The 18,631-nt window shown below is 37.8% G+C and overlaps 2 protein-coding genes across 2 annotated transcripts; both read left to right on the forward strand.

Annotated features, from left to right (window-relative positions):
- Positions 1-430: 430 nt before the first annotated feature.
- Positions 431-7,207, forward strand: fbp1a (fructose-1,6-bisphosphatase 1a). Its single transcript, XM_056418125.1, has 7 exons — positions 431-833; positions 1,837-1,999; positions 2,942-3,034; positions 3,845-3,985; positions 4,100-4,237; positions 4,329-4,448; positions 6,633-7,207. Exons 1-7 carry the CDS (start codon positions 532-534, stop codon positions 6,825-6,827), a joined length of 1,152 nt encoding a protein of 383 aa, XP_056274100.1. The 5' UTR covers positions 431-531; the 3' UTR covers positions 6,828-7,207.
- A 2,510-nt stretch (positions 7,208-9,717) lies between these two features.
- On the forward strand, positions 9,718-18,532 carry fbp2 (fructose-1,6-bisphosphatase 2). Its single transcript, XM_056418654.1, has 7 exons — positions 9,718-10,025; positions 10,925-11,087; positions 12,048-12,140; positions 14,097-14,237; positions 14,583-14,720; positions 17,002-17,121; positions 18,332-18,532. Exons 1-7 carry the CDS (start codon positions 9,853-9,855, stop codon positions 18,515-18,517), a joined length of 1,014 nt encoding a protein of 337 aa, XP_056274629.1. The 5' UTR covers positions 9,718-9,852; the 3' UTR covers positions 18,518-18,532.
- Positions 18,533-18,631: the final 99 nt, after the last annotated feature.

Consider the following 18,631-nt stretch of genomic DNA (forward strand, 5'->3'; position numbering starts at 1 on the left):
AGGCTGACATGTGGAGGAAAAATAAGTCCTTTCTTTTTATTAATGGATTGTTAAAATGAGATGGTGTTAAAATGAGTACAAAACAATGGCGACTAAGTACATAAACACAATATATACATAATGTAAGTTAAAGGTTAATAAGAAAAAAACACCAACACTCATCTGAAAGCTGAAAAGTGAATCTGTTCTAAAGCAAGGAGAATGTGAAAGTATGCTAGAGAAGAAGAAGAAGAAGATGTGTTTTATACAGCATTTTACATTATTTAAGAAGAAGAAGAAGAAGAAAAAACAAGAAACAGAGGAAGAAAAAACAGAAGAAGAAGAAGAAGAAACAAGAAGAAGAAACGGAGGAAGAAAAAACAAGAAACAGAAGAATAAACAAGAAACAGAAGAAGAAGAAACGGAGGAAGAGAAAACAAGAAACAGAAGAAGAAGTAGGAAGGAGGAAGAAGAAACTGTTCCTGCTGAAAAGCACACTCCTCCCGGTCCGACCCCTCCTCTAGGAACATCATCATTTCATCACAGCTCACTATGTACAAGGCGGGGAGTGTTTCCAGCGAGGCCACGCCCTCACTCTCTCTCACACACACACAGCTCACACATACACAGTTCCGCGTCGCCGAGTCCCGCAGAGGTTTCTCTCTCTCCCTCTCTCTCTCCACCATGTCGGACCAGGCAGCCTTCGACACCAACTTGGTGACCATGACCCGCTTCGTGATGGAGGAGGGCCGCCGGGCGAAGGGCACCGGGGAGCTCACCACGCTGCTCAACGCGCTGGGCACGGCGGTGAAGGCCATCTCCAGCGCCGTGCGCAAAGCCGGCATCGCGCACCTGTGAGTGAGACCCCCCGAGAAGAGGAGAAGATACCACTTTAGTTGTTGTTATTTTTTTGGGTGTTAAAGTAACACAATTGTTGCGGGCTCGCACATCCACGTGGGCACACACTGAGCAGGAGATTCAGGTTTTCTCTGTGTAGCCAATCAGGAAGCGCGGATCTGAAAAGCGCCACGCCCACTTTTTTACAAATACCCAAAAATCATATTTAGTGTTTTAGCTATGTGCAATCTTAAGGAATTAGTGTATTTATGCCCCACCACAGTTTTATTTCCTTATTTTGCCTTTTTGTTTTAATGTAATTTTTGCATTTGTGCATATTATTATTATTATTGTTATTATGATTATAATATCATTACTATGTGCTGTGTTAATAATAATAATGCATTTCATTTATATAGCGCTTTTCAGGGTACTCAAATACAGTTTACATCACAATTAATATAACAAATTACAATTGAACATTTTTAAATTAAATTAAAAACAATTTAAATTAAAAACAATTTAAAAGATTAAAAGACAGATGAGTTTTGATTTATGATTTGAAAATGGAAAGTTTAGTCCCCTTAAACTCAGTTTTTTTCTGATGCAATTTTACACTATCTACAAAAAATAGACTTATTCCCGAAATATTTAAGTTTAATGTACATTTTACAATCTTGTGTTTTATTATTATTATTTATTTGTGTTGCATGAGCAGAATTAATTTTCCTGCCCTAAACTTTTGTGGCCGATTCTGATTTCCACTCCCCGACAGAGTTTAGAAGTGCAGCGCCGCTTGCACATCTTTCCTTCCTTCCTCTTAGCTGGAGACATAGTTATGATTTCATAAAAGTAAGTAAAAAAAACACATCTCAGAACGAAGCTGTAGACATGCTTTAAATAACCTTTTTGTCCATTAACGTACAGGAAACTGAACAAAACGTAGATGTGTCGGTGCATGCTGGTCGTGTGTTTGCAGACTTTTCACCCTCACTTTTGTTTGTTTGTTCCTCTCCTCAGGTACGGCATCGCCGGCAGCACCAACGTGACGGGCGACCAGGTGAAGAAACTGGACATCCTGTCCAACGACCTCATCATCAACATGATCAAGTCGTCCTTCACCTCCTGCGTCCTGGTGTCCGAGGAGAACGAGGAGGCCATCATCATCGAGCCGGAAACCAGGGTGAGGTGGAAAAGACACCAAAAAAAGGGCGTCAGCGGTTAGCAGGTCCGTCTTCCAACCAAGAGGTCGGCAGTTCAATCCCCGCCCTTGAGCAAGACACTTAACCCTGAATCAGCTGCATGGCGTGTAAGGTAAATGTAATGGAACAGAACCGGGGTTTGTTCTGCTGATCCTGGAGCTGTTTGAATCCCACTGAGCTTAAAGAAAAACATGGATATGGACCAATGAACATCTAAGGGGTGTTGCTTAATATTGAAAGACACATAACATCAAAATCACTTGGCCTAACCTCACCAAATTGCTAGCCTATGTCCACATGGCATCCCTAAACGTGTCCTAATTTTTAAAATAATATTTGAAGATTAGGGGGCACTACAATAAATTTATCAAAATATGCCTTTTATTTCACGTTTTGGGTAAAACAGGCAACTCCTCCTAGAGATTAAACCCGATTCATTCCAAACTCGGCCAGTATGGTCTTGAGACCTTTGCCGTGAACATTTTTTGAAGGATTTTAAAAATATGAATCACAAAAAAACAGGATCATCCAGTTTTCTACGTGTTCTGCAGCTCGTTTCTTCATGAGGATCCTTATCTCTTTTAACCGGTTCAGTAGAACACACACGAAAAACTAAAAAAGATTCGGGTTTCAGTTCCCGTCAGACTATTTGCACAAAGTGAATGGTTTTTTTATGAGGACCAGACATTCCTGCCACCGGTTTCACACAGTTCCACTAGGACGCCAACAAAACACCGCCGGCTGGTACTTGCGAAGGGAAACAATGCAGGATTTCCCCCCCAAAAGAAATCTGCTTAACGAATATGTAACGATGAAGGAAGTGCATCGATACGACCTCTAGCTGCACGTGAGGCGTTTACATGTAATCAGAACTCTGAGCTTGTTTCACACACTTCTCTTTTCTTTCTCTCTCTTTCTCGCAGGGTAAATACATCGTGTGCTTCGACCCCCTGGACGGGTCCTCCAACATCGACTGTCTCGTCTCCATCGGGACCATCTTCGCCATCTACAAGAAGGTATGAACCCTGTTCATTGGTCATGTGGATGAACCCTGTTCATTGGTCATGTGGATGAACCCTGTTCATTGGTCATGTGTATGAACCCTGTTCATTGGTCATGTGGATGAACCCTGTTCATTGGTCATGTGGATGAATCCTGTTCATTGGTCATGTGTATGAACCCTGTTCATTGGTCGTCATGTGGATGAATCCTATTCATTGGTCATGTGTATGAACCCTGTTCATTGGTCATGTGGATGAACCCTGTTCATTGGTCATGTGGATGAACCCTGTTCATTGGTCATGTGGGTGAACCATGTTCATTGGTCATGTGGATGAATCCTGTTCATTGGTCACCATGTGTATGAATCCTGTTCATTGGTCATGTGGATGAACCCTGTTCATTGGTCATGTGTATGAATCCTGTTCATTGGTCATGTGTATGAATCCTGTTCATTGGTCATGTGGATGAACCCTGTTCATTGGTCATGTGGATGAATCCTGTTCATTGGTCATGTGGATGAACCCTGTTCATTGGTCACCATGTGGATGAACCCTGTTCATTGGTCATCATATGGATGAACCCTGTTCATTGGTCATGTGGGTGAACCCTGTTCATTGGTCATGTGGATGAATCCTGTTCATTGGTCACCATGTGTATGAATCCTGTTCATTGGTCATGTGGATGAATCCTGTTCATTGGTCATGTGGATGAACCCTGTTCATTGGTCACCATGTGGATGAACCCTGTGCATTGGTCATCATATGGATGAACCCTGTAATAAATGGAGGGATGACATTTGGGTTTCAAACCGCCGTACCCCTCAGGACTCGGAGGACGAGCCGTGTGAGCGTGACGCCCTGAGGCCCGGCCGGGCCCTGGTGGCGGCCGGCTACGCCCTCTACGGCAGCGCCACCATGATGGTGATCTCCACCGGCCAGGGAGTCAATGGCTTCATGCTCGACCCGGTGGGTAGAAACTAATAAATAATCGGTTAGCACTTGAAGGCCACCGTGGTTTTTTAAAAATTTTCCTTTGCATTTAAAAGCTCTTCAAGTGTATCGGTGCTTTGGGTTCATCAGGCGATCGGCGAGTTCATCCTGGTGGATCGAGACGTGAGGATCAAGAAGCGAGGAAAGATCTACAGCCTGAACGAAGGCTACGCTATGTACTTCGACCCGGCCGTCACCGAGTACCTGCAGAAGAAGAAGTTCCCTCAGGTAACACTGATGGGTTGTGTGTGTGTGTGTGCATTTTTTTATTTTAAGTTAAGCTCATTAACGCAAAAAAAAAAATCTCCAACGAGCGCAGGACGGCACGGAGCCATACGGCGCCCGCTACATCGGCTCCATGGTGGCAGACGTCCACCGGACACTGATGTACGGAGGCATCTTCTTATACCCGGGGAACGTGAAGAGCCCCCAAGGAAAGGTGAAGACGGCTGCTCCACACACAGACATTAATCTAGTTTATATAACCTAAAATACATACTCCGATATCTCAAAAAGGGCCACCTTTGGAACAATATTATAAGTTTATGGAAAAGAGCCTTCATTGTGACATAGTTAAGATATCCTCACCTGTAGTTTACGTATGTGAATAAGCTAAAAAGACCCAAAGCAACTATTTGTGTTTGAATAAACAACATGAATAAATGTCCCGCGGCAGAGCTCTTGGTCTCTTCGTGGGATTTCAGTGTCGTTTGCAACATGAGCGGAAACAGAAGAAAGTGTCACAATGTCGTTGGTTCACTCTCTCCACATCCTTCCAGTGATGCAAAGACCGAGCAAGGCAGGATGTTGTCACATTTAATATATATATATTTATATTTATATTTATTTATTTATTTGAATGTATATACAGGACTGTCTCAGAAAATTAGAATATTGTGATAAAGTTCTTTATTTTCTGTAATGCAATTAAAAAAACAAAAATGTCATGCATTCTGGATTCATTACAAATCAACTGAAATATTGCAAGCCTTTTATTCTTTTAATATTGCTGATTATGGCTTACAGCTTAAGAAAACTCTAAAATCCTATCTCATAAAATTTTAATATTTCCTCAGACCAAGTAAAAAAAAGATTTATAACAGCTGAGTGTTTGTCAAGGCTCAGGAAACCCTTGCAGGTGTTTCGAGTTAATTAGACAATTCAAGTGATTTGTTTAATACCCTACTAGTATACTTTTTCATGATATTCTAATATTTAGAGATAGGATATTTGAGTTTTCTTAAGCTGTAAGCCATAATCAGCAATATTAAAAGAATAAAAGGCTTGCAATATTTCAGTTGATTTGTAATGAATCCAGAATGCATGACATTTTTGTTTTTTTAATTGCATTACAGAAAATAAAGAACTTCATCACAATATTCTAATTTTCTGAGACAGTCCTGTATATATATCTATACAAAATATATATTATTCTGCTTTACAAGACTTAATATATATATAAAATATATATATATACATTATACAGGACTGTCTCAGAAAATTAGAATATTGTGATAAAGTTCTTTATTTTCTGTAATGCAATTAAAAAAACAAAAATGTCATGCATTCTGGATTCATTACAAATCAACTGAAATATTGCAAGCCTTTTATTCTTTTAATATTGCTGATTATGGCTTACAGCTTAAGAAAACTCTAAAATCCTATCTCATAAAATTTTAATATTTCCTCAGACCAAGTAAAAAAAGATTTATAACAGCTGAGTGTTTGTCAAGGCTCAGGAAACCCTTGCAGGTGTTTCGAGTTAATTAGACAATTCAAGTGATTTGTTTAATACCCTACTAGTATACTTTTTCATGATATTCTAATATTTAGAGATAGGATATTTGAGTTTTCTTAAGCTGTAAGCCATAATCAGCAATATTAAAAGAATAAAAGGCTTGCAATATTTCAGTTGATTTGTAATGAATCCAGAATGCATGACATTTTTGTTTTTTTAATTGCATTACAGAAAATAAAGAACTTTATCACAATATTCTAATTTTCTGAGACAGTCCTGTATATGGTAGAAAGCCTTAAGTCTTGTAAAGCAGAAGAATAATTAAAACATTTAAAATATGTATTTATTTATTTTAATATATATGTATATTGTATACATATTGTGTATATATATATTATATTTATTAAGTCTTGTAAAGCAGAATAATATTTTTTTATTATTATATATATATATTATTTGTTATATATATTTTATATTTATTTATATATAAAAAGCCTTAAGTCTTATAAAGCAGAATAATAATAAAAGCACAAAACAAATCCAGGCGCTCCAGTTTTGAGTATACATTTTATATTAAAGGGTTTAAAAAAAAATCTTATACAGGACAAACGTTAGTTTAACTTTGTACAAAAAGTTCGAAACAAGATATTTAAGCAAAAATAAATTACTCAAATACTTTTAGATCCGTAAAAGTTTATCTCCCTATCTCTTTGTCTTTTTAAAAGATCATTCTGCAATACTCGTGTGTCCACATGAACGTTGAAACCGTTTTTTCTGGCTGTAATCAAGTGTCTGATGCTGAAGGAAAAACCTGTTTCAGTGCTAAAGAATTGTGAAATAAGTATTTAACTCTTCCTCCTTCCTCCTCCTCCTCTTCCTCCCAAGCTGCGTCTGCTATACGAAGGCAACCCCATGGCCTTCATTGTGGAGCAGGCGGGCGGCTTGGCCTCCACCGGCCTCCAGCCTCTCCTGGACATCCAGCCCGACAGCATCCACCAGCGGGCGCCCGTGGCCATGGGCTCCACCGAGGACGTCCTGGAGTACGTCGCCATCTGCCAGAAGCACGCCAGGAAGAAGTGAGGACGTGAGAAAGAAGGAATATACCGGGAAGAATGATGGAGGTTTGGAGGTATGGAGGGAGGTTTCTATATGCCAGACCAGCAATGTCCATGTCCTGGAAAGAAGAAGCAAATTACAAACACATTCCACAGAAATAACCACCAAAGAATCAAAAATGTGCCCAAAAAACACAAAACTAAAATGCATTTGAACATACTAAAACATTTTTTTCCTTAATCTTCCTGTTTACATTCACTTGTGCCTTTTTAAATAAATAGAATAAACATATATTCTAGTTGTGTGAAGGACCAAATATGCAACAAAACGTGATTATTTTAACATGTGAACCGCTGCTGTTTGTACTGAAGAAGCCTCAATAAATACAAATGTGTCTCAGAAGACATGAATCTGTGTTTTCATCATTTAAAAAATGCATCCTTAAAACTTTTAGTTTTTAATTATTTCTTTAAGAACTGCCTGGTTTTTTTATCATAAATATCTTTATCTGATCTTTATATATATATATGTATATATAAAATGCATCACATCCTATATATATCTTATTTATATATATATATATGTGTTCTAATAAATGTTGTTTATATATATATCTTTTATATATATATATATTTTTTATAATCGATTAAAAAAAATTAACTAATTAATCGCACATTTTGAAATTCATTAATCGCGATTAAAAGTTTTTTTTCTTCTTTTTAAAGACAAAACTTCACACAGAGCTGTGTTTTCAAAGAGGCTCCTACCTATAAAGTGCCAGCGAGGGATTTAATATTGTGGATGATAAATTGTTTCTTCAGTGAAACATCAGATTAGTAAAAAAAAAAATATATTGAGACCCCATTGGTCCTGTCATCTTTAACACTGAACAACAGCAGAACCAGTGGCCTTGGTAACTGACTGACATTCAAATATGTCACATTAACCCTCTGGAGGCTGGGCTCATGTCAGGTTTAAATTCACCTTTTAAAGGCGTTTGCATATGACACACCCACGTGTGTTATACATCAAACATTCCAGAACAATCTCAGCTCTATTCAATGAGGCACATTGTCCTCGCCGTGTTCTCTGGTTCTCTGACTGACAGGCTGCTAATGAGCCTCACCTGTGAGGTGGGAGGTCCTTTGTGATTTACTGAGTGTTCATTGGTTGTTTTTTTCGCAAAATGTTGACAGACAAATGGATTGACAAATCACGGTGAAGGTTTCGTGTGACGAGTTCTTTCCGCGCCGCGTCACCCGACACGTCGCCCTCCGTTCCTCTGTGTATCAGAGGGGGAGACGGGAGGAAGGAGGAGCAGGAGGAAACCCGACTGATTCATCCACGAGTTAAACTGATTTCTGCTCCTTATTTTCGCGGAGAAATAATTGTTTTAAAAACGAAAACAGTGTCAAACCGTACTGCCGCGGTTTGAAATTCAGGGGAGTGAAAAAACTTCAACGAACACCGGAAGTAAACAAAGTTGCGTTAATTGCATAAAAATATTTTGGTGCGTTAACGCGGCCAAATTAATCGCGTAGATTAACGCGTTAACGCTGACAGCCCTAATATATATTATTATTTTTCTTCATATATATATATATGTGTGTGTGTTTTATTTATTATTTATTAATATTTTTTACATGTATTTTTATATATATATATATATTTTTTCATGTGCGGGACGAAAAAAAAGTCACTTGCACCCCCCCCCCGTCCCCCCGTCAACAACTCTTCTCGGAGCTCTTGCCTGTCTTGAGAGCCCTGTAAATGTATATATGTGATTAATCATGATTAATCCACAGAAACCTGTGATTAACCTGATTAAAAATTGTAATCGTTTCACAGCCCTAATATATATATATATTTGAGTTACAAAGTCCACTTTCAAATGGAGAATAAGTTTCGACCGGACCTACGATCAAAAGAACAGAAACAGGAATAAAGTTGAATGAGAATATAATAAATGGTTGAATAAGAACAGCTTCCTGTACTGTGTCACATGTTTCCCACAATGCATTTCTCATCGGAAGCTTCAGTTCAGGAAATATAAATGCTAACATCATTTGTTCCATCAGAAGTTGGTTTGCAGCACTTAAAATCCATTTAATTGACTAAACAGAGACTTTGAATCATTTAATTATGTCTTCATTATAATGTTTGTGTTTTTTGGGGGAAGTGAAGACTTTAAATAAACTCCTTTGCAGGTTTAGACGTTGAAGAGTTCGACAAGTCATGAGAAACTTAATCCAGACGACTCTGAGCCGACCTTTAAGAGAAAGGTCGGCTCAGAGTCCTCGTGACCTTTAAGCACTCAAGCTGCTGGTGGGCTTCCTCCTTCCTCCTTCCTTCTTCTTCCTTCCTTCTTCCTCCTTCCTTCCTTCTTCTTTACTCCTTCTTCCTCCTTCCTTCTTGATCCTTGTTCTTCTTATTTTTCTTTCTTCTCTTTCTTTCTTCTCATTCCTTCTTTCTTCTTCTCATTCCTTCTTCCTTCTTCTCATTCCTTCTTCTTCCTTTCCTTCTTCTTTCTTCCTTTGTATTCCTTCTTTCTTTCCCTCTTCCTTCTTCTTTCTTCTTATTCCTTCTTTCTTTCTTCTTCTTACTCTTTCTTCTTCTCCTTCCTTCTTTCCCTCTTTCTTCTTTATTTCTTTCTTCTTGTCCTTCCTTCTTCCTTCATTCTTCTTTTTCTCCTGCAACATATAAAACTGAACTTAACTGTCATTAAAACTCTTTTATCTGCATCTTTTATTTTGAAAATTAAAGTGTATCCACAAAAAGTAGTCCCTCTGTAGAGGCGGCGGGCGGCTCGCCACCGTAAATGAATAAAGGGGCGTGGCTTATCTCTACTACTGACATCTGACACCCCAACTCACCCTTCCACAAACACACACACACAAAAATAGCTCCCCTTTGCCCAGTGATGAGGTCGCTCGCTCGCCGCCCGTCAACTCTGCCGCCCGCGTAGGAGTAAGGAAGTAAGGGGGCCCAGGAGGACCAGGAGGAACCAGGAGGGACCAGGAGAAACCAGGAGAAACCAGGAGGAACTAGCATGTCGGACCAGTCAGCCTTCGACACCGACGTGTGGACCCTGACCCGGTTCGTCATCGAGACGGGTCGCCAGGCGAAAGGTTCCACCGGCGAGCTGACGCAGCTCATCAACGCCATCCTGACCGCCGTGAAGGCCATCTCCTCCGCGGTGCGCAAGGCCGGCCTCAACCACCTGTGAGTGACCCGAGCCACGGACCAGTGTGTTAAACATATATATGTGTATATATGTACATATATCCAAGACTAATGTACAGATGTTAATCTTTCATTTAAAAAAGTTACTACTTGGCTTGCTTTGCGTCCCTCGGCTCAGAGGTCAGAGGTCAAGATCAGCTCCGAGCAGCTGGTAGGGGGAAGGGGGGTGTGTGTGTGGGGGGGGGCGTGCAACATGCTATCTTAGATGAGTTTGGCCTCAGAGAACTGAACCTCGTACTGCTTTTAAATATGAAATGGAGTCAGGTTCCCAAACATGTCCATGTTTCTTAAATTAACTCTAGTCACTTTTCTTTTAACTTTTAGTTTCTTTTAATCCGTCTTGTTCTATGTCTTTTTGTTTATAACTATGTGTTTATGTTTATTAGTTTGTAACTGTGTTTATTATTAGTTTATAACTGTGTTCCTTGTGTTTATTTGTTTATAACTGTGTTTATTATGTTTATTTGTTTATAACAACAACAAAAAAGGATAGTAATGAATAGATTGCATGAAAGATTCAATCATTTAAATAATAACTGTCCACTCCTGAGTGTAGTCTTATATCATATATATATAGTATGTATATATAATATATATATATAGATATATATATATATCTATATATATATAAAAATGAGGACCTCATTAAAAAAGAAAAGCTATGTTGTGATGAGGCTTTTTTTATTTGTATTAGTTTATTTATCTTAAGAAGTGGGAGGAGCTTAGCCACACATCACTCTGCAACAAACACATCAACAACACATTGGAAGGTTTTCACTGCACAGGACGGGAATGAAAAGCTGTAAACTGCTCGTTGATTGGCTGATGAGTGACTGATTGGTTGACTGATTGGTTGATTGATTGATTGGTCCACTCAGGCAGGGCCTGGCGGGCTCAGTGAACGTGACGGGCGACGACGTGAAGAAGCTGGACGTGCTGTCCAACCAGCTGGTCATCAACATGCTGCAGGCGTCCTACGGGACCTGCTGCATGGTGTCGGAGGAGAACCGCGAGCTCATCGTCACGCCCAAGGACAAGAGGGCGAGTGACCGGGGTTATTGATCTATTGATCTATTGATTTTAAGATTCGTTAGATATAGACTAGAATGAATAAATCAAGATCAATTAGAGTGAAAATGACATAATGCAGTTTAAATACAGCACATGTGACCTGTGTTGTACGTTAATTATGTAAATGAAGTGGCTTTGTGCTTAGTCATCTAATAAGATTCAGAATAATATATAATGTGAGTATTAATATAGAAATATAATAGATATGAGATAGTATATAAATAATACAATATAAACATATTTTATATTAATTTTTGTTTGTATTAATATAGAAATATAATAGAAACATGAGATAGTATATAACTAATACAGTTTAAACTAATATATTATATTAATGTTTGTCTGTATTAATATAGAAATATAATATAAATGAGATAGTATTTAAATAATTCAATATAAACTAATATATTATATTAATGTTTGTTTGTATTAATATCGAAATATGATATAGTATATAAATAAAATGTGTAATAATACAGTATAAACTAATATATTATCTGAATATTTGTATTAATATAGAAATATAATAGTATATAAATAATAAAATATGTAACAATACAGTATAAGCTAATATATTATATTAATGTTTGTATTAATATAGAAATATGATATAGTATTTAAATAATAACATGTGTAATATTATAGAATAAACTAATATATGAATGTTTGTATAAATATAATAGAAATCTGAGATAGTATATTAATAATAAAATATGTAATAATACAGTGTAAACTAATATATTAATGTTTGTCTGTATTTATATAGAAATAGACTAGAAATATGAAATTGTCTATCAATAATAATATATGTAATAATTCCTATTTTTTAAAATATTTATGTTGTATTTGTTTAAGTATGTAGTGGAACATCTAATAGTGAATACTATAATAATAATAATAATAATAATAATAATGAGTTTCTCCTCACAGGGGAAGTATGTGGTGTGTTTTGACCCTCTGGACGGATCCAGTAACATCGACTGCTTGGCTTCTATCGGCACCATATTTGCCATCTACAAACGGGTGAGTGCTCATATTTACTGTTATGACTTATGAGGATACATGGTTTTATTATTATTTGTTTAAAAAGGGGTTCAAGTTCATGAGGATCATTCCAGACATTTAAATGATAAAATAAAGCATGTATTGCTCTAGAAACGCTCAGAAACGATGATCTGATGATGATTATCGTTGTGAATTTCTTTCCCCTGAACGTTTTTATTTCACTAACGAGGACCGATTACATTTAATAAAATTTTATTTGACTACAAATCAGCAGTTCATTGTTCAAAAAAAGGTTGAATGCGTCAAATAAACAATAAAAAATACATTAAAAGCAACAAATATTCGATATTTAAAAAAAAGTTTAAAATGAAAGACATCATAATGTTTAAATATATATTAATAAGTATAATCATGTGTATGCATAAGACTGTGAGTTTCAGAAAATAATATATAGAATATATGTATCAGAAAACATGTTATATAAAAGGAAATGTACTCGGGTGCAGTAACACGCTGTAGACACCAGGGGGCACTGCTGACCAGCTAATGTGAGTTTCAGTCATTTAACCCTCCTGTTACCTTTCGGGTCAATTTGACCCCATTCAATGTTTAATGTCGGTGTTCCTTGGGGTCAATTTGACCCCAGGCTGTTTTTCACTGTCAAACATATTAGAAATATCAACTTTTTTATATATTTAAAGGGCTATTTAGGTAGTAAACAAACAAACATAAAGTACCTCACACTTAAACTTGGGAAACAATATTAATTCTAATAATTTTCTGGAGGTTTTAATTGCTGGGGTCAAATTGACCCCGAGGGTAAAATATGTTAGTAAATGTAAAGGTAACAGGAGGGTTAAGTACTTTCTGTTGGTCCAACTATATGAAGGACAGAACATGACTTAAGTATAAATTAATAAATAAATAAATGCATGAATAAATGCATGAATAAATAAATAAATATTTAAATAGATGCAGAAATAAATACAGGAATAAATAAATAAATGCTTAAATAAATGTAGAAATAAATAATAAAGGAATAAATAAATACATAAATACAAGTTACACCTAAACAGGACATCATTAAATAAATCTATTTCTACATTTCTGTATTTCTTCATTTATTTAAGCGTATTTATTTAAGTGAATTTATGTGTCCTTTTATGCAAATGAGCTGGGGGAGTATTTATACATTTATTTAAGCATTTATTTATTCATTCCTGGATTTATTCATGCATTTATTTATTTATTTATACTTATGTCATTTTCTGTCCTCCATACTATCAGAGAAATCATGCAATAAATGTACAAACATAGATCTGCGATAGGTTTAATTTAGTAATAGTAGTCGTATCTTTAAATTTTTGTAAGTGTAGATATTATACATATATTGTAACAGTTTAGCTCCACGCCTTCCTTTTTGTAATAGTTGTTTTCATCCTGTCACACCATCTCGTCAATCCAACTCCCCTCACCTGCCTCTGATCACCTCGTTAGTCCCTCATTCCCTTCACCTGGTCCTCACGCCCTTCTCACCTGCAGCCCATCCCCTCATTAGTCCCTCACTATTTAGCTCCCTCACTTCCACTTGTCCTCTGCCAGATTGTCTTGTGTTTTAGTGCCAAGTTCTCCAGCGTTACTAGAGTATATTCCTGACCTGCCTGTTCTGACCCTGCCTGCCCTGACCTCTGATTCTCTGCCCCGCCCCTTTTTGGACTTGTTTGCTTCTTCGACTGATCTCCCGGTTTTGACCCAGCCTGTTTCCAACCAAAGACAGTAATCTTTGTTACTCCTGTCTGAGTCGTGCTTTTGGGTCCACTCTAATAGCACCGTGACATATATAGAATTTGTTTTCCTTTTCTTGCAAGTTTCTCTGAATCTACACTGAAACTGTGATATCCTCGTATAATAGCAGATTATCTTTCTCACTCTTATTGGGTCTTAAACCTTTATTCTTTGTGTTTTGTGGTCCAGGTGTCGGAGGGGGAGCCCACGGAGAAAGACGCCCTGCAGACCGGGAACCACATTGTGTGTGCGGGCTACGCGCTGTACGGCAGCGCCACGCTGGTGGCCCTCAGCACCGGGGCCGGCCTCCACTTCTTCATGCTGGACCCCGTGAGTGACTTCGCTGCTAGGGGTTTCCCTGCTTTCTATATTTTTCTATTACGTTTATGAGCTTTTATAGCAGCTTTTATTTGAGAAACGACCCATAAACCCAGAACACCCTTTTTCATTGGCCACTTGTCTCGTATCTTGTGTGTTGTTGTTTTTCCTTTTTTATAATGTCATATTTTCATAATTTTAAAGAGGCAATCCTTCAGGATTTTACTCCTGCTTGATTTTAGACTCCGTTTGAGGGAAAACATCGAAAGTTTTGGTTGTTTTTCCTCACTTTTTGTGGAGTAAAGTTTGACTTGCATTTCCACATATTCCCAAAACAACATCGATGTATTCCTGCAGGCCATCGGCGAGTTCATCCTGACGGAGAAGAACGTGAAGATGAAGCCGAGGGGAAAGATCTACAGTCTGAACGAGGGCTACGCCAAATACTTCCACCCCTCCATCAACGAGTACCTCCAGCACAAGAAGTATCCGGAGGTTAGAGAGCAGCGAGCACCGCAGACCCACTGCGCCGCTTTCACGAAACGGGCACAATAAACACATACACATACACACACACACACTCACACTAACATATACATACACACACAAACATATACACACATATATATATATAAACACACACATATATATATATACATACACACACATAGATATTTATATATATATATACACACACACATACATATATACACACACATACACACATACAGGAGGTTGTGCTGCTGCGTGATGAGTTCAGTGTCACATGACGATGAGTCATCAACCGGTTTGTAACTAGAAAACTTTAGTTGACACATTTGTTCTATTTCCGAAGCCAAAATAAAACTTTACGATCCATCAGAGGACGACAGAGTGTTGTTACACATCGTGATGATGTCACTGTTCAAACGTGCAAACTTTATATTAACATCATCAATACTGTAAACAAGCAACGCATGTTTATTAGTAGATGGATTTAAAGTTCTGTAAATAAGAAATCAGATTAAAGAGGACTTTAAGTGGGGTTTCCCTCTAAAACATTGACTGTAAATGATAAGAAGTGAATATAAAAATAGAGGATTGCATATTTCTGACTCGTCACGTTTCCTGGCGACCGGGCGAACTTCGCCCGTCAGAAGTGCTGAGTCGGCAGAATGTCTTCCTGAGTCAGCTGACCGTCTGGGCCCCATGTTGTTGGTCAGGACGGTGGAGACTGCGGTACACGGGTACTTTAAAAACGAAATGTTTATACCAGAAAATCTCAAACGTCTCCTTTTCTTTCCTTTTTCTAAATTAACTCGACATGTCGTGTTTGTTCTGGAAATAAAGTCCATCGCCAGATTCTTGAACATTATTTCACTTTTCACCATAAGAAAATGTGTAAAAGCACAAATTAAAAAAGCCGAAAAACGACAAGTTTAAAATGACGTCATTTCTCTTTAGAGACGTTTTAAGAACTGTAGACATCCTTAAAATAAAAGAAGCTGCGACACATGACGAGTCCTGCCTCAAGTTTAGACGTGTGTGTTGAAATATCGTTGGTAAAAGTCTAGGAAAATTAGGAAAAAAAAGATGATATTATAATAACTATTTATCTATTTTTTCCAGGAGTATTTGGCAGTACTTTATTAAACCACCAGAGACACAACATCAAAGTAAAATCGGAGTAGTTTGCATTAAATAAGAAAGTCAATTTGACATGAATACTGAAGCTTAAAGAACATTCATGTGTGGCATTTATTTTTTTAAAGTTAATTTTTCGAACATAACTTTCCCAAACTCTGCTTTTTTTGTTTTGCATTCTTCTTCTCCTTTTTATTTGAGGACGTTCCGTGCAGCTGCTGCATGTGAGTTTCTAAAGAAGTGAGCAGTGTGGGAGGAACTGTTTTGGGGAAACACACACACACACACATGCACATACACGCACACACACACACACACACACACACACACCTGGGCACCACTCCCTCCTGGTGACTCAGCACATGACTCTGCGTCACGTTGCCGGTCTCAACATGAAAACTCACTTTCTGCTCTCAGTTCCCTTCAATATAAATACATTAAAGTTTAGATGAAGATCATTAAGAAGCTCTTTTTAAATCATGAAATACTTTGGTCTGTGTGGATTAAAGTATGACGCTGCAGACGGACTTCGACCCGCCTGTTTGTTTGTTTTGCCGATCTGAACAAAAACAACTCACACTGAGCTGCTTTAAAGTGTCTGGTTCATAGTGAACAGAGTGTTGTCCTGTACAGTACAGTAAAGTAGAGTAAAACAATTATATATATATTTATTTATGTAAATAGACGCGTTTGCGTCTCTTAAAAAAACACTTAATTTCCTCCAGTGATTCTTGTTTAATATTTGTTCAGATTTAAATATTTATTTTCTGGGGAAATCACAACGGGAAATGAAGAGCAAGTGGTTAAAACACAAAACAGTGTTATGTCACGTTCGTGGTTTAAGTTTAGCCGAAAGCCATCTGGATTTCTGGATTATTAAATAAGTAACTTTGGATAATGATTGTTTTAGACAACCGCCCTTAAAATAATCAATTATCAAACACAAAATGTTTTTGACTGGATCCGAAGGATCCTTATATTGAACGTTTTCATTTAGATGTAAGAACGCAACCAAGCTACAGTTAGCTGGCTAACTTCTAGCTTAGCTCAAGTTATAGCTAGTTACAGTTAGCTCTAGTTACAGTTAGCTCTAGTTACAGTTAGCTCACAATATTCCCACTAATATTTAAATGCACCATTGCGCCCCCTGCAGGATGGCAGCGCTCCCTACGGCGCTCGCTACGTGGGCTCTATGGTCTCAGATGTTCACCGCACCATCGCCTACGGAGGGATCTTCATGTACCCTGCCAATGAGAAGAGCCCCCAGGGAAAGGTGACCTTTGACCTCTGTGAAAGATTTAAATACGATTAAATATATTCAACAGGTCTTTTGAATGGGTTTTTGGTAAATTGCCTAAAATAAGGACCATGGCTTTTCCAAAACTTTTAGGATTTATTTATTTTTATTCTATGACTTCCAAAACTTTTGGGATTTAATTATTTATTTATTTTTATTCCATGACTTTTCCAGGTTTCCCATGACCGTATACAAACCCTATAACTTCCTGGTTCGCCGTCAAAATAAATGCACGCCTGTCGAACTCTATATATATATATATTATTCCTATACCTGAATATTTTGAAGTGCCGGGACATGTCTGTAAAACAAAAAAATATTCACGAGTTGTCTTCAAAGACTCTATATAATAATGAATCGTCGCTCCGCCTTGTGAATAAAACTGTGGCTCGACATCATGTGACACAAAACCCCCAAACGAGTTGTTCCCTAATTCAAAGCCAAGTATTTGAGGTGAGAAGGTGTGAAACCAGTATGAACCGGTTTGTTAGAGAACCGGCTGCAGCCGAGTCTCCGAGTTACACAACCTCGAAGACGCAGGACTGTAACCCGAGGCCAGAGGTGCCCGGGACAGATTAAGACCTGATCATAAAATGTAAACAAAAACAACAACAACGACAACCTCTCACCCGCTTCCTTGTTGTTCTTTGTCCTCAAAGAAACATGAAAGCATGACGGTCACGAGTCACGACCTTCAGCCGACCTTCAGCTGTACGTGTGACACAATGGACATAAAGGCCAGGAGGTTTATTTATAAAGCATGCTGAAGGATTAAAAAACATTTAAATCATTTTCTTTTAGGCCACTTCCAAAAAGTAAAACATTTTTTTTAAAGGGTTTAAAACTTCAGCTCTGCACCGATTCTCATCAAAGATTCGGAAGGATAAAATTTGAAAAACACAGAAATAAAATCTTGTTTCCGATGAATAGTGAATAAAAACGGGCTCCAGAATATCTACTTCCACCTGATTTCCCCCCATAGCGTGTTTTTTAAGTCATGAACTGAGCGATACGGCGACCCTTGCCGGTAATATTCACATATCTCTTCCAAATTTCTAAATAAAAAAAGGGAAAATATAAACTGTTTGTGTCGTTACAAATGTACAAATAAACTTTCACTGAAAAACAACGACCCCGTTCATATATTTAATACGCGTGTCTTTCTGTAATCCTTCTTTCCCAAAAGCTGCGGCTGTTGTACGAGTGCAACCCCATCGCCTTCCTCATTGAGCAGGCGGGGGGCGTGGCCACCACGGGCACCCAGAGGGTGCTGGACGTCCAGCCCCAGACCCTCCACCAGAGGGTGCCCTTCGTGGTCGGATCCTCCGAGGACGTCAACGAGTACCTGACCTTCGTCAAGAAGTACCAGTAAATATATATATAATTGATATATTATATTATATATATGACATTTATATTTATATATAATATATATATATATTTACTAGAGTAAAACAATATATATATATAATTTATATATTATATA

This window comes from Pseudoliparis swirei, chromosome 7, assembly GCF_029220125.1.
Source record: "Pseudoliparis swirei isolate HS2019 ecotype Mariana Trench chromosome 7, NWPU_hadal_v1, whole genome shotgun sequence".
Taxonomy (NCBI): domain Eukaryota; kingdom Metazoa; phylum Chordata; class Actinopteri; order Perciformes; family Liparidae; genus Pseudoliparis; species Pseudoliparis swirei.

What these genes read in the sequence shown, in the direction of transcription:
- fbp1a (XM_056418125.1), top strand. Translation starts at nt 532, where the DNA reads ATGTACAAGGCGGGGAGTGTTTCCAGCGAGGCCACGCCCTCACTCTCT. An exon ending in AAAGCCGGCATCGCGCACCT is followed by an intron (nt 834 to 1,836) that starts GTGAGTGAGACC and finishes TCCTCTCCTCAG; the next exon opens with GTACGGCATCGCCGGCAGCA. An exon ending in TCTTCGCCATCTACAAGAAG is followed by an intron (nt 3,035 to 3,844) that starts GTATGAACCCTG and finishes CGTACCCCTCAG; the next exon opens with GACTCGGAGGACGAGCCGTG.
- fbp2 (XM_056418654.1), top strand. Translation starts at nt 9,853, where the DNA reads ATGTCGGACCAGTCAGCCTTCGACACCGACGTGTGGACCCTGACCCGG. An exon ending in AAGGCCGGCCTCAACCACCT is followed by an intron (nt 10,026 to 10,924) that starts GTGAGTGACCCG and finishes TGGTCCACTCAG; the next exon opens with GCAGGGCCTGGCGGGCTCAG. An exon ending in AGCACAAGAAGTATCCGGAG is followed by an intron (nt 14,721 to 17,001) that starts GTTAGAGAGCAG and finishes CGCCCCCTGCAG; the next exon opens with GATGGCAGCGCTCCCTACGG.